The sequence below is a fragment of the Dermacentor silvarum genome, chromosome 2, assembly GCF_013339745.2.
Source record: "Dermacentor silvarum isolate Dsil-2018 chromosome 2, BIME_Dsil_1.4, whole genome shotgun sequence".
Lineage (NCBI taxonomy): Eukaryota > Metazoa > Arthropoda > Arachnida > Ixodida > Ixodidae > Dermacentor > Dermacentor silvarum.
The window spans coordinates 26,914,375-26,928,983 of NC_051155.1; the positions used below are offsets into that span (position 1 = coordinate 26,914,375).

A 14,609-nucleotide genomic window follows, 5' to 3' on the forward strand; every position below is an offset into this window, starting at 1 on the left:
AGCGTTACCCATAACCACTGCAATTGGAAATTTACTACTAGTCGTGCTATTACTGTAAATTGAAGTTGCATAATATCAGCGATTGCTGTGCAGTGCGAAAGTTATATAGCGAAAATTATATTCGCTAGCGTTAAGAAAGTAGATTAAACTTTGTGCAGAAGCCATCGTCGATCATGTCAATGCAAGCGCTTCAAGACGGCTGTTAACTTCATTAATGTGGCTACGCGCTTGACGGCGTATGTTTGTTGCAATAATTTTTATTGGAAGCGTTTGCTGTTTCATTCCGTACTTCCGTATGGAACAGAGTCGTTAACCAGCACAACTGTAGCGGTACTATAGAATGCACAGCACGTGCGTCTCAACAGCGGTAAAAGATGGCGTTCGGCAACGAATGCGCCGCGCAACTAGGTTGTGCGAATGAACGCGCACTTTGCATTTGCATCGATGGGGAAATTCCAACCTCCGACCGCGAGGAGGCGAAATAACGTTGGTGGGGCCTTGCAGTTCTCTTCTAAGGACTCCAAGTTCTCATCCAGGTCTAGCAAAATGTTCAGTAAAAGACAGCACAAATTGTATCGAAACGCTCATTTAATCGGCACGTAACAACGTTGTTTATACACATAGTTTATCACAGTGTTTCTTTTGCGTCGCTTTATCTAAAGATGTCATTTACAAAGCTGTATTCGACAGAGATGGCACATGGCAAACAGCGCGGTGGGATGTAAAATATGTTGGAATAACAGCGTTCATTGCGAACAAATTGCCTTGGCTGGTGCAACTAAAAGCAACAGGAAATCTTGAAGCTATAAAGTTAAGTATAAAATGGTAAGCATTGACATTAAAATGCATCAACAATAACTAGTCCGATTAAAAGCATGTTGCCGCCTAATGCGGCCCATTCGTTTAGAACAGCCCATACCAAAATACAGGATGCATACATGCACCAAGCTTCTGTGCAATAGCAAGGCACAATGTGTCGCCAAATAGGCAGTCATACAAATTAAAGAGACGCATGACAGAAGAAGAAACAAACGCCACACAACACCCGTCAGGCGATCAACCTTGCGTCAATCGATTCGCGCAGTAATTTTAAATGCACTGTATCTAATATATTCATCCTAGTTTCGCCCAACTGGAATGGAATGCCCATAACACAAGTGGTGTTCTATAAATGTGTTCTTTTATTTCATATCCCAATCTAATGAAGACCCCGTGCTTAGTGGCTATTAATGGGAATACAGATATTCTGCATATTGACCTCTGCAGCGTCTGCTGATCGTTACTTAATTGCAGAGCGTTAGAAAAATCCACCGTGTATACGACGAACGAGCTAATGTTTTTTTTTTTTTAATAACGATGTCATGACTAGCAAACTAGACGTCCCATATTTACAGTATCAAAAGAGCTTATGGTTAATTAGCGTTGAAAATCAAAGGTGTACAGTGCATGTGATGTAATAAGGAGTGCTGAATTGAGAAAAAATATCTATCACGAAAAGAAATCACTCTTACATCACTAACGCCCAAGTGCCAACACTACGGGTTCAGGTGCTGAAGTTTTATTGCGGAGGTTCCTAGCTTAAGCAGGCACTATCTGTCCAAACAGCAAGTAGGGCACCAATGAGCACAGGCACGTCATACGTAGTTTTGTCTCCTACATTTTAGTGCTCGTATATGATTTTTCCCTACAAATATTGGCCTCTATAATTGTGCATATAAGTTCAGGCGATGCAACAGTGTGGCAGTTTTTATATGCTTAACTCAAGACTCATTATTTCGATGCTACTACATGCAAGCGAGGCACACAATATACACCACTTCTTATTTACCATAGCTGTGACATAGTAGAGTGTTTTAACATGCAAGTGCAACGAGCACAACAATTTAACAATGATTTTCTGGAATAACGAAAATGACAAAATTACACATAATTAAGATCATTCTATGCCAGCCAATGTACCAAAGGTATATTACAAAGAATATTTTTCTACGCACAGGCTACTACACTTTGATCCCTGAGCGACTTCTACAAATACCACAAATATCGACTGCTTCATTTGCCAAGGCACATTAGGTGTACTCAAGTAGTGAGCCAGAAGCCACATTATCTGCGTTCTGGCTGGTTTAAACTATATTGTTCTCATAAGTAGGCCTGAATAGATAGTAATCTTAAAAAATCTTCGGAGTAGGGATCTGCTTGAGCTAAAAAATTAATAACAATAACAGACTGCATGACATTTGTAAACTTTCCAGCATCATGTAATGAAAGAACTGGTCCCTTGCGTTGTACGCGGTCGACATATATGCAAAGGCATCCCTGTAGAAAAGAAGGCACACTGAAATGTTATTTGGACCTGGAGTTAGCACTACTATGTGGGGCACACGCATTCAAATATTAGGGAAGAAGCCCACCAGCAAAGCACATGCAGGTTGAGCGTGCGCTCCTACGTTCTCCAGGAAATTAATATCAGTGAGTTGTACACCCGAATCCAAGCTGAATGCCAGCCTCCATCATTGTCGCCATGTAAAAAAACAGTAACATGTTGCAAACACAGATAGCCCATCTCTATGAGTAATGCTATCCTTAGGGTACATGCTTCACTCTCATTTGCACACAGTAAAGTGAACATAACTATGATGGGAAAACAATTCACATTATCCATAATGTTCCTCATGCTTGCACACTTCTCCTTCGCCGCCGTTCATGAACGTCAACAGCCAATAAGACCATCTCACAAAAACGTTGACAAAGATAACAAGCCACTCAACAACGGTCAGAAAGCTGGGACATGTTTTCCGAAAACTCCCTTCGACAGCATGATTCTCTGCGTTATCCCAAGCGAGATGCTAGGATCCACTTCATTCATATCGAAGCGCTAGTAAGAATACCAAACTTTCTCAAAATCACTATGGATGCACACGCAAGACTAGAACGTGCGAGCCAATGCGGAAAGGATTTGTTCGCAGTCGCATAAGGCATTGCCTCAAAAGCCTTAGCATATGGCCATTTCACTAGACACTTCCTAGAAGCGTGACTCTCGCTTTATTTTCGCTTAATATTCATGCTGTATTGCGTAAGTAAGCAGCTTGAAGAAAATGCACCGTCCGGCGCTTTACTCCGTCATAGTGATCGAAGTCGACCGCACATTCCCATTAAAAAGTGTAGTGCCTCTACTTACCGCGTGAGCCAAAATCAAAGCAGTCTTTTTTTTTTACGCAGCACTTTTTCTTTTTCAACGCCTTGTAGCTGCGCACAAAGGTAGAGACGGCGCCGTGTTTGCCGTACATGTTTCTAACCTAACTCCAGTCAGTAAGACGCTTTCGCAAGTAAGAATGGATTACCCACTGCCCAAGTTCACGACCTATTAAGTTCATAGTTCGTGTTTTCTATATGCGGGCAGCTTGAGCACGCTAATGGTACGAATTAAACATTTGTGAAAGCTTGCGATAGCCAGTCCTGATACTGAACGACGCTACGCGAATGCGATGGACAATGAGAACACTGTTCTCACGAGCGAAAATCTCTCCGAAATCCCTGAGCCCTTCCTTAAATTGTGTGTGTAGTTCACCCAGGAAAGATTGAGGACATCACTAAGTGGAGAAATTTACGCCGTTATAAGTGCACTTTGGTACTGCCGACGCATGCTGCCATTTTCGAAACACTAGGGTGTCGCGTATTACGGACACTTTTTTTCCCTCCTTTTGCCGCACCCAATTAACGTCGGCAAACATGCCTTACAAACGGCAAACACGTCGTCACAGCCACCTCGCTGTTCTCAGTGTTACCGTAACATTGCCATTTAAGAAGTACTGTTATAAACTTCGCATAATAATAAGTCAGGAATATAGACATTCGGCCACTTAATTCCGGTCACAACTGGCACAAAATAACGCACCGCCGACTGTCGTCGTTTTGTTCCCTCGTTTCCCCTTCTGGCGGCGCACGCTTCAAATGTGTGAACGCCAGAGGCAACCAAAAAACATGCACGCGCACACGGCAAAATAAAACGTCGTCCGGGCGGAGACAACAGTCCTTATTCGGGTCACCGCAGAAGGAGGGCGCCGAGCGCCGAGGCAATCACGGCAACCAGCTGAGCAGCCGGGATCGCGGCGGCGCCGGCGCCCGTATTTTCGTCGGGCGTGGCACATTTGTCGCCCGTAAAGTGGCCGATGCAGGCAGCGTGCGCCATCACGTGGGGGATGTACGACTGGTCATGAACGCCGGTGTAGAGGTGCGCCCAGGGCCCCGTGGCGTACACCGCCACGTCCTCGCCGCCGTGGGTCTCCTCCTTGAGCGGGAAGGCCGACCGCTGCACGTAGTCGGGCTTCGCTGCACCATGGAGGAGAGAGAACATCAATAGTATTGCTCTCTCTCTCAACCACTAGTGAAAATAAGTCTCAGTTTAGGCCGAAAGACCAAGCATCGAAGTTAGTGGACAGCCGTATACAAAGTAAGGATAGTAGTTTTGTTGGCTGTATAAACTTGTAAACATAGGCATACTAACTAAATTAATAAACATGATGTCCCGCCCGCACAAGCAAACATGAACGCACCTGACTCAATGACCGCGGAAACTCGCTGTCAAAACGCTGGAGTGAGCAAGCGCCGCTGCAGCAGTGAGCGATTTGTCCTGCGTGCCACCGCTCGCATCAACGCCGACTTAGGCGCGAAAACACAGCGCAAAGTGGACTCTGTCACCGCCGCAGATGGCTTTCAAGATACGGCGGCTCTAGCGGACGCGCGCGCGCGTTCTACGACGAAGGGAGCCCGTGTAGTGGGTTTTCCTTGGCACTATCCCATTGCTCTAGCTACTCAGAGGAAATGCTATGTTCATGCTCTTAGTATAGAGTGAAGGACTTTTCATCAGAGACGTTGAGACTCCATTGTGTGGTCAGAACAACAGTGGTGAGGGTCTAACACCGACCGTTCCGTTAAACCCACGAACCCTGCAGGTACACTATAGTCATTCCTAGGAAATACATTCAACTGAAGTGGGAAACATCTTGTGAGACGAGTTCGACAGATGCGTGTCTTTAACCAAAGCTGGCTCAAAGATATACAGGTTTAGACTACAAGGCAGCCAACAAAATCGTACAAAGTTATATTGGAGAATAATAGTTCAGATGTGCTGCACAGCTGGTGTTCAACTGTCCTCCCAGGTGGGACGGCCCCGTGAGGTGTTCCTGCTGCGTGGAACTTATTTCCAACTGCTGGATGCACGCTTCAATTTTCAATTCAGTTAGGTTAAGCTGCATGCTCAGGGGAAACAGACGAATTGTCCATCGCGCAGTTGACCCGAGACATGATTTAATTTAACAATGGCTTCCACGACACTGCGTCCTCTGTGCGAATGACCACACCGACAAAGCCTTTTGATCGGCCCGTACGACAGCGGCCGATGCGCTAACGTCGCGCTCTAGAGAACAGATTTAATTTCTAGAGTTTTCTTAGTGAGTCGTAGTCATACATTGGCCATGTGGGCCTCGAAAGTTTTCGGGAACACAAGCACGTTTTCTACGACACCTGATTCACACCTCTTTAACGCGCTCAAAAACTAACTCCCAGGGGCTTTACAGTGTCCCATTGTTCGCGTTGCATTAATTATTGGCATTAGAGAGCGATCACTGGGTCTTATTTATTTACCGTTTGTCTCGCTTCCCGGTAATCGTATCTAATTTGGAAACCTGTGGTCATGATGAGACATTAGCGCACCTATATTTTTTAGCTGCCTACGATACAATGCGGAGATCACTTTAGGACTGCCGTCACAGTAAAGACCTGCACAAAATGCTGCGCTACTTCGATTCATCCGTGTAGTACGGTCTTTCAAGTTAGGCTGCCCGTGCCTCTCTTCTTAGATTTTGTTTGTTTTTTTCCACGCACAGTGAACATAATGTAACAAACCACACCAGTTCCTGCTAAAGAGACTTCGGGTTATTATATTTCTTTTTATCTGTGGTGTCCACACACTTACACATTTCCCCCAACATTTGCACTCAAATCGGACATTAGCTATTCCTCAGCGCGTCGCGAAAGCCCGTCCTCGTGAAGAGGTGCCAGTTGCATAATTTTGTATTCTATATATAAAACAGGCCTTCTCACTATATAGAGCCCCAAACGAGAATTGCCTCACGGAAAACGCTTCAAATGTCCCAGACACAATTGGCTTATCCATTCTCCACACACGAATATTACACTTGTTTGTTTGTAAAATAAATTAAAATAATTGTGAATACTCTAGCCTTCTCCGGTCAATGCACAAACTAATTTCTCAATATCATTTGAGCTTGCCCTCTCTAAATATCTATGACAATAAAATACAAATAATTGTGCGAATTCTTTGCTTATCTCATCTGTTGCTTAGGCCAGTAGTGTAACACTTTCTACAGTAAGCGTTATGTCCAGTGTTTCTTTCTTTCTTTTTTTTCAGCTTCCCTTTATTTTTGCGTTCAATAGAACCGAAGATTAGAAACAAAAAAATAAGGCGCGGTGTCAACATCTTCACTGACTAGTCAAGAAGCAACGCAGCGCAATTTTACAACATAAACTAAGGTGCTACGACACCTTAATTGCGTGTGTATATGTCCCTTTGTTTTCGTTGATACGACAGCTCTTTATCTTCTCCCATACCGCCGGCATGACTCGTTTGTGCAGCTTCAAAATGAAGGTATCAAATGCGTTCACATTATAAAACTGTATGTCCATCAGGCTCCGTGTTCCATTTTTCCAATTCAACGAGCTCTGGGTATTTTTGTAAAACACAGATAACTTGTAAGAGTTGACATCAACAGTCGAGCTGTAAGACACAGTTTAACTTGGAGACAGTACACACTGAATATACCCACGCCAGATGAAATCATGCAGGTCTGGGCATGTATTTAGAGAAAAAAAAAAGGACTTACGCTAAAGTTGTTCGTTAGAATGAATTGCAAACCAGTCGTGACGTTGGAGATATTATTAGGGAAGGTGATCGGCCAAAGAGCACTTAGGTACGGAAAATTTTGCAATTACGGCCAAATACGGCGTTTTGTGTAGAGGCTTATCGGAGAGACGTTAATGAGTAGAAAAAAATAACGAAGTTGCCTACGCCGACATGTTCAAAGGTTTTATTTGAATAATAATAACGAGTAGTAGTAATAATAATAATCGTTTTATTTGAATAATAATAATTTTCCGACCATTTGAATAATAATGGTCGGAAGAATTGCGTGAGAAGAGCGGCTTACCAACTTCTTCGTTGGTGAAGTTTTCTTTGGAGTCAGAGAAACCGGGGCCATTTCCATACGTGATGACAGTAAATGGCAGCTGGGTGACGTCTGAATATCCAGCAATACCTGCCGAACACAAAACATACAGAAGCAGTGGTTAGGCTGATACATAGTTTTCCTTAGGACTTCGTTACTAAAGAGCGGTTAAGCCGCAAAACCTTGGAAATGTAAAAAGCTACAAAAAATAGTGCAGCGAATGAGTGAGCGAGTGAGTTAAATGAAATTGCAAATGTTGCCAACTACTGTGCCTAATCGCTTCTCCAGAATCAAAGGAAGATAGCATGAGGTGACTCGTGCCGACAATAAAGCACATTTCACAAACGTGCTTAAAAGCTCAATATATATAAACAACAACAAAACGGCACGTTCTGCAGTTCCTTCAGTTAAACGCAAGTCATTTATTGAAGTTAATAGAGTAACACAGCATTGAACCGACTAATTTCCGACCTGAGCAACGTATCTTCGGTGTAAGCAAGAAACGAACTTCACATCGGCTATTCTAAAACTCAGTGTATACACACAGCACCCTGCAAGCGGCGAGTGCGGAAGGCTCCACCGCCGCTCCCCTTTTCACGAAGGCGGTTAGTCGACCACGTTCCTGACGTGACAGTCGCCGCAGCAGCCCGTACCCTAGCTGGAAGTGGAAAACCCCTCTTAGCGTGTTATTCTCTTCGAGGGAACTCTCCGTTATGTATACCATAGCTAGTCTGCCCGCAAGAAGTGTAGGTTGCAAGCGTAATAGATGCGGTCTGAGTGTAGATGTGGTTGTCGTCCGTGGTTTCCTTGAGCTTGCACCGGACTTCAGTTAATGAGCAGACGTACGCCAACCGCTGTCTGCGGTTGGCGTACGTCTGCTCGAGGCAACCCCGAGGCATAGCGCCGTTGGCATCCTGCTTTATCCTTACAATCTATAGCCAGCGTTTAGTATTTGAACACTCTATACGTTGGTTGTGTTCCCCTGCTACAAAGTGAAGGGCTGCATATATTTAATCATTTTATAAATGGCGCAGCTCTCCAGATGATGTAGCCAGCATACTCGTAGTTGGTTGTAGGCACGTTGGCCGAGTGCAGCTTTCATTTATCCGGCTGCGCAGTATCTCAGTCACCCTTAGATCTGCTCTGATCGTTTGAAGCTTCCCAATGAGACCAGGTGCAGACAAGAAATGGTTACAGCACTTTTTTCTAGCTATTTATCAGGGTTACTGCTCAATGTACTAGCAGTTATTTACCAGTTTGTCCACATATACGTTAATTGATATTTGTCAGTGACTCTGAAATTTCGTTATTTTCATTCACACTGGGAAACCCGCCGCGGTCGCTCAGTGGCTATGGCGTTCTGTTACTGAGCACGAGGTAGCCGCTTCGAGTCCCGGTAGTGGCTGCCGCATTTCGATGCAGGCGAAATGCACAACGTTGTTGTACGCAGACTGAGGCCCACGGTGAGGAAACCCAGGTGATCGAAATTACTCCGGAGGATTCCACTACGGTGTCTGTCACAGTCAGAGTTTTGGTTTCAGACGTGATACCCCTAGAATCAGTGAATGAATGAATCAATTACATTAGAAAACGTTGAAATTAATATTGTGACGGTGAAGGGAAAAAAGAAGGTGACGCGAACGAGTGGAAGACGAAGACTGGTCGTTGCCTGAACGCCATATTTCTTCGCTTGTAAATATACATCCTTCTACACTCGTGGGCCTGCTTTCTTCCTGCAACATTTTGGTGGAGGTGCTGGGTACAAACACGGAACTTCGCAGTGGACGTCATCTACCTGCCGCCACAATGGCAGATCAACCGACACAACCGACAACGCCTCAGCAGTCCACGCCAACGGTCATCCTCAAATTCTTCCAAAGGAGTGATAAGTGCGACGGCAATGCCGTGTGGCAGCACATGCGTCGAAAATCCAAAATTGAGGATGGGCACCCGAGCGCAGTTTTCGAGGATCCAGATTAAGGTGCTCGGTAGGGCAATATTTCGTGACAAAACCACGTCAGTAAACGGAGACATGACGTACTCGCCATCAGGTACGGGAGGACAGGGCGTCAGGAGGACAGACATTGGTAGCCGCCTGTGGAGACAGCCTTGCAAACTCAGCAGAACATAAGCAGGGTGAAGCACAAGTTGTTGCGTCTGCGTCGGCAGGAAGCGGGAGATCCAGCTGTACAACACCTGCGGAGCAGTCAATTTGGGTAGAGTGTTTCGAAAGGAAGTCGAGGTCGAGAATTAGGTCGTGTGGACAGTGCTCGAGGACGATAAATAAAACAACGCTATAATGGCCCGCAATGGTCCCACGTGCTGTGCACATTCCAAGAACAGGTGAAGTACTCCCATCGGCGACTCGCACAGTGCACGGTACGGCGGGCGTCAGAACCTTTTTGAGCCTTCGGCGGAGAGCAGCGCTCATAACTGAAAGCTGCGCTCCTGTGTCAACGAGAGATGTAACAGGAACACCATCAACTTCAATGTCCAGTAGGTTTCCACGTGTAGGCAGGGTCAACAGAGGATTTGTGGGCCGGGTTGGAGTTGCAGCTTCACCTCCGGGAGCTGCACCGCCTAGTTTCCCGAAGGGAAGCGACCGGTTTCAGATGGGGACGAAGAGCGGTGAACGAGAGGCGAACGGGACCGACGGCCTTGCGGAGACGGGGAGCGACTGGATCTTGGTGGAGCACTGTCGGCGTTGATGTTTCTAGGCGGTGTGTAGGCCGAGAAAGTGCGATTGTCTGGTACTTGGCGGTAGTGACTCGGAGACGACCACCGAGCAGACGACGACCAGCGATTACGGCAATGACGGGCGATGTGTCCAATACCGGAACAATTAAAACAGATGGGTCTGTCATCTGGTGTGCGCCAGTCAGCGGGGTTGCGGCGGAGTGGCGGAAAGCTTTATTCCTGCAACAATATTTTTGAACCTTCTTGTCACTTTTATACGAACCGCTTCAAAAACTCCAGAATTCTGAGTCATGTGGAACCTCATGGCCTGAGAAAACGAAGTGCTGAATGCAGGACAAATACAACCACAAGGCAGTTTTCTTAGGCGTCCCTTTCGTGTTAGCTGATGAGGTGTTCAAAAAATGTCGCATTTTCGCCCGAAAACCGACGCTTGAATTGCGATAGCAAATTAGTAGAGAGGGATACGGAGTATGGATAGCAGTTTTATCGGCTGTATAAACTTGTACACATTCGCTAACTAACTTAATTACCATGGATGGTGTCAAAAATAAGCAAACTTCAATAGATCTCACTCGACAACCGCAGACCACCGCTGTCAAAACGCTGGCGTGAGCAAGCGCAACAGCAGCAGCGGGCGAAGGTTCGTGCGGTCTATTGCTTCAACGGAGGCGTGTGCAGTTCCCTTTCAAGATAGGGTGCGGGCGTCCCCCCGCCACCGCCCAAAGTACAAGTACGCAGGTACGGCCAGAGTAGAAGCCGCACCCTCTCCATCCCGCGCTCCCTTCCCGCTTTCCTCCTTTCGCAAGCGAGACTGAGTCACCAGTTCCCCTTGCGCCGTTGGTGCCGTAGCACAACGTCGCCTCCCCCCCCCCTCCCTCCCTACCTCCCTCCCGGCCTTTCGCGCGACTGTCGCGTTTGCTCTCTGCCATGCTTACGCTCTTCGTGAAAGAGCGTCCCTCGCGCGCTTTCACTCGCACATACAGCATACGGTGCGCGGCGAAGATTTTATCGCCCTTAGACTTTATACGAAACGTCACAGCGACGGCGACGCCGACGGCAGAAATCCGCTTGGAGTATCACCATAATTGCTATCGCAATAACAGCGCGCGTCCGCAATGCACTCACCGAGGATGTTGGTGCCTCTCTTCGGGTACCCGCCCATGGTGAACGTGTGCGAGTGGTCGGCCGTCACCACCAGCAGGGAATCTTCCATTTTTAGCGTGTCGCGCGTCTCCTGAACGGCCTGGTCGAACTCCAGGGCTTCTTCCAGGGCCGATCCACCCTTGCTTTTGTGGTGGGCCATGTCGATGCGCGCGCCTGTTGCGGTAACATGGGAAGGAATAAAGACACTCGTACAATACCTACGATACCAGGCAATTGTTTTTATCTTGTTTTGAAATCTCGCTCGTTATTACAGTGATATGCAGCACGCAAAAGGGTAACCTGTTCTTGGTTTGCCTGAAAAATACGCTGTTCATTGAACTCAATAAAAAACACATTTCGTGCAGTTATCGTTCCCTCCAGTTTTATTGCTTTTCTACAAGGGCAGAGGGAACCCACATTAATAAAGTTTACCAGTTCAATACAATAATACGACATGTTTGCCCACATCCGATCTCCATTAATAAGATATAACGTCGCGGAAGGGTCCGGGTACTCCCAGCGTGGGAATAAAATGACATACAAGTTAAAGGCAGTAATTCAGGGTAGTTAGTCTGTCATACTGGGATCATAAGTAGCGTTAAAATCAATAGGACACAAATAAGAAAGACAACACACTGCGTAATGCGAGCTGCATCGTGCCCTTTAAACACTAATTGTGATCCAAGTATGAAGGTAGGTGTCACTGTGGCAATTGTGCGAATCAAGCACGTCTCGAGAACTAAAGAACTAGTATTAGAAAAGAAAGGTTCTGAAAAGCGTCGCGCTGTAGCTTTACTCGTGTGCAGAGTAGATACAATTAACAAGAAGAATCCCAGAATGACGAAGTGAAAGACTGTGGCCTGCAGGTGTCGCTTGCTTACCTTCGACGAGCAGCACGAACCCCTTGGGCGCTTTCTTAAGGATCTCCACAGCGACTCTGGTCATCTCCGGCAGGGTGGGCTTTGTGGAGTCAGGAGTGCTGCGCTCGATCACGTAGGGCACGTGGTCGTTGTCGAAGATCCCTGCCGGAAGAAAGGCAGACGTCAAGCACGTATTGGGCGCGCAGTGAACTCTTTCGCAACGGAAAGCACAACGAGATGCACAGAACAACAGCCGTAGGGGAAATAAATTCAACATCATCACCATCAGCTTATACAAGCGAAGCTTGTATACGGTAGCCTGCGCCGGCATTGTAATGGTAAAAAAACAAGCTGCTGTGAGAGCTGCACGGGTGGCTCGTGCTCGGCTCGTGCTTGGCACATGCTCGTGCCACTGCTCCGGCGTTCGTCGTCGTCGTCTGCTTCCACAGCTGGCTGGGTTGCCGCTGATCATTCCATCGTAGAATTTCACTTTTCTTCTGTCTTTGTAGTGGAAAGGCCGCGTCCACGGGTGTGTGAACCATTGCTTAAGGGGGTATGAGCCATTGATTGTCTTACGTAACAGACAGATTTAGTTTTGAAGAAATTTCATGGAAATCCTTCCAGAATGAACACGGTTGGGAAAGGGCTCGTCGTCGACGTGTCGATTCTAGAGTGAGGGCTTCTGAAGCCCAGGCGAAACGTCAGCGAAGAGTCGCGAACCTTGAGTAGCGGGAGCGCGATGTTGAGGCCAAACGACAGCGTCGCTTAGCCCTCCGGGAACCTGACAACGATGGTGCACCCATCGGCAACGCTAGCGCCAACTTCCCTGGTGCAACGGCCAGGTTTAAACGCCAGTTTCTCAACCGGAACTTCGGAGCCAGCTGCAGTGCGTGTGACCGGTTGTGGTTCGAGCCAACGTGGAACTCGTCAGTGCAATTCGTTCGCAGGAACACCGAAGAAACACACGACAAGCTTCGCTTACCCCCGTCTCCTCAACAGGAGAGGGGCTACATATTTCTTTATGTCCACTGGCAGGGTGACATCCTACGATCTCCAATTACCCCTGTCTTGCGCAAGCTGCTTCCAACTTGTGCTTCCTAATTTCCTAATTTCATCACCCCACTTAATTTTCTGCTGTCCTCGACTGCGCTCCTCTTGATTCCCATTCTGTAACTCTAATTGCCCACCGAGGGAAGTCCTTGGAATTCACCCAAGGCATTACATTGCCTGACAAGCTCCATATTTTTTGTCTTTATGTCAACTAGAATATGGGCTATCCCTGTTTGCTGTCTGATCCACACCGCTCTCTTCCTGTCTCTTAACGCTACGCCTAACATGGGAGCGGACCAAACATGCTTTTTTTGTGCTCACGAGTTGCGAAGGGAATTCAGGGCACAGGCTCCTTTCCCAAGTGTGTATCCACTGAAGGAAGTCGAACGCCAAGCCGGGGTACACTTGTGTCCATTTGAACCAATGATGCCCGGCGGCGGTGTGAATTGAAACCACCACCTCCCGCTGCCGAGGCGGGCGCTCTACAACTAGGCCAATACATCGCATCTCACGTCACAGATTTTGAACTATTTCTTGCACGTGGGCTCTTCGATGCAGAAACCGTTCTCGAAAGTTGCAACGTTGAGTACCGAGTCCTTCAATCCTTTGCAATGCAACCTATTCCTCCACCGATAAAGTGTTTACCAGACCCGAAAGCACACTGTCAAAATTCATTGCGAGACACCGCGAGCTCAGGCCATAACTTAAAGCTTTATCTCGGCAAGCTCTATCTGGGAACATGAGAACGGAGAAATTCTTTCTCTCAGTAGCCATTGCACCAATTTTGTAGAAGTTCGTTGCATTTAATTAAGGAAAAGGAAATTGTAACTCTAAGATGTTAATGGTTAACTTATGCCATAATTGTTTTGATTTCTGAAAAATTATTTTTTAAAAACACTGAAATATAAATTTAATTCTAACTCAGCAATAAGAAACGGTATCACGACTGTATAAACTGAGCTATTCATACATGCAAAGCAGACATGTTGCTGTACTGCACCCTCAACGACTCCACTGCGTAGGTCTTTGGCAACACCCTTCTAAACTTATCTGTTTGAGGTAAGCTGCATATTCATATACCGTATTTCCCGTTTGACAAGGACAGCGATATTTGTTTTTAATGCCAGAGTTGCATAGTATTTGTAAATTCGTCCTTCTGTTCCGTTGGAACTTAGCGGTTTTCGGCACTTTTATAAACTATTGTGGGTCTTAAACATAATTTATGCTAGAATTGCTGCGATTTACCTTTGCTTCTATCTAAAGCGAAACAAATGTAATCGGTTGTATCAAAAGCATTTCTGCTTCTTACAGGCATAAGAATTGGGAAGTCGGAGTTGTCTGAGTTGTCTGAGTTAAAGCTTCTCTTAAGGGGAGCGTCACCACATGTATTTCGAATTTGCGCCTTTCCCTGCTTACAATGGTCCTGTTGCGGTAGTAGCGTAGGTATAGGTATCGCATAAGCAGGATTTACTGATACACTCTAAAGTTATATTCCAAAATTATGGTGTTTTACATGCTAACACCACGATCTCATTATGAAGCACGCCGTAGTGGGAGACTCCGGAATAATGTGGACCAGCTGGTGTTTTTTAGCGTGCACCTAAATTTAAGCACA

General features: G+C 46.4%; 1 protein-coding gene across 1 annotated transcript in view; it reads right to left on the bottom strand.

Annotated features, from left to right (window-relative positions):
- Positions 1 to 570: 570 nt before the first annotated feature.
- LOC119441373 (alkaline phosphatase-like) overlaps positions 571 to 14,609 on the bottom strand; it is a 101,744-nt gene continuing 87,705 nt past the window's right edge. The window contains exons 5-8 of the mRNA XM_037705985.2: positions 11,966 to 12,106; positions 11,067 to 11,258; positions 7,227 to 7,334; positions 571 to 4,329 (exon numbers count right to left, since the gene is read on the bottom strand). Of these exons, the coding sequence (XP_037561913.1) occupies positions 4,043 to 4,329; positions 7,227 to 7,334; positions 11,067 to 11,258; positions 11,966 to 12,106 (728 nt within the window). The 3' untranslated portion in view covers positions 571 to 4,042. The remainder of the gene's footprint in view (positions 4,330 to 7,226; positions 7,335 to 11,066; positions 11,259 to 11,965; positions 12,107 to 14,609) is intronic.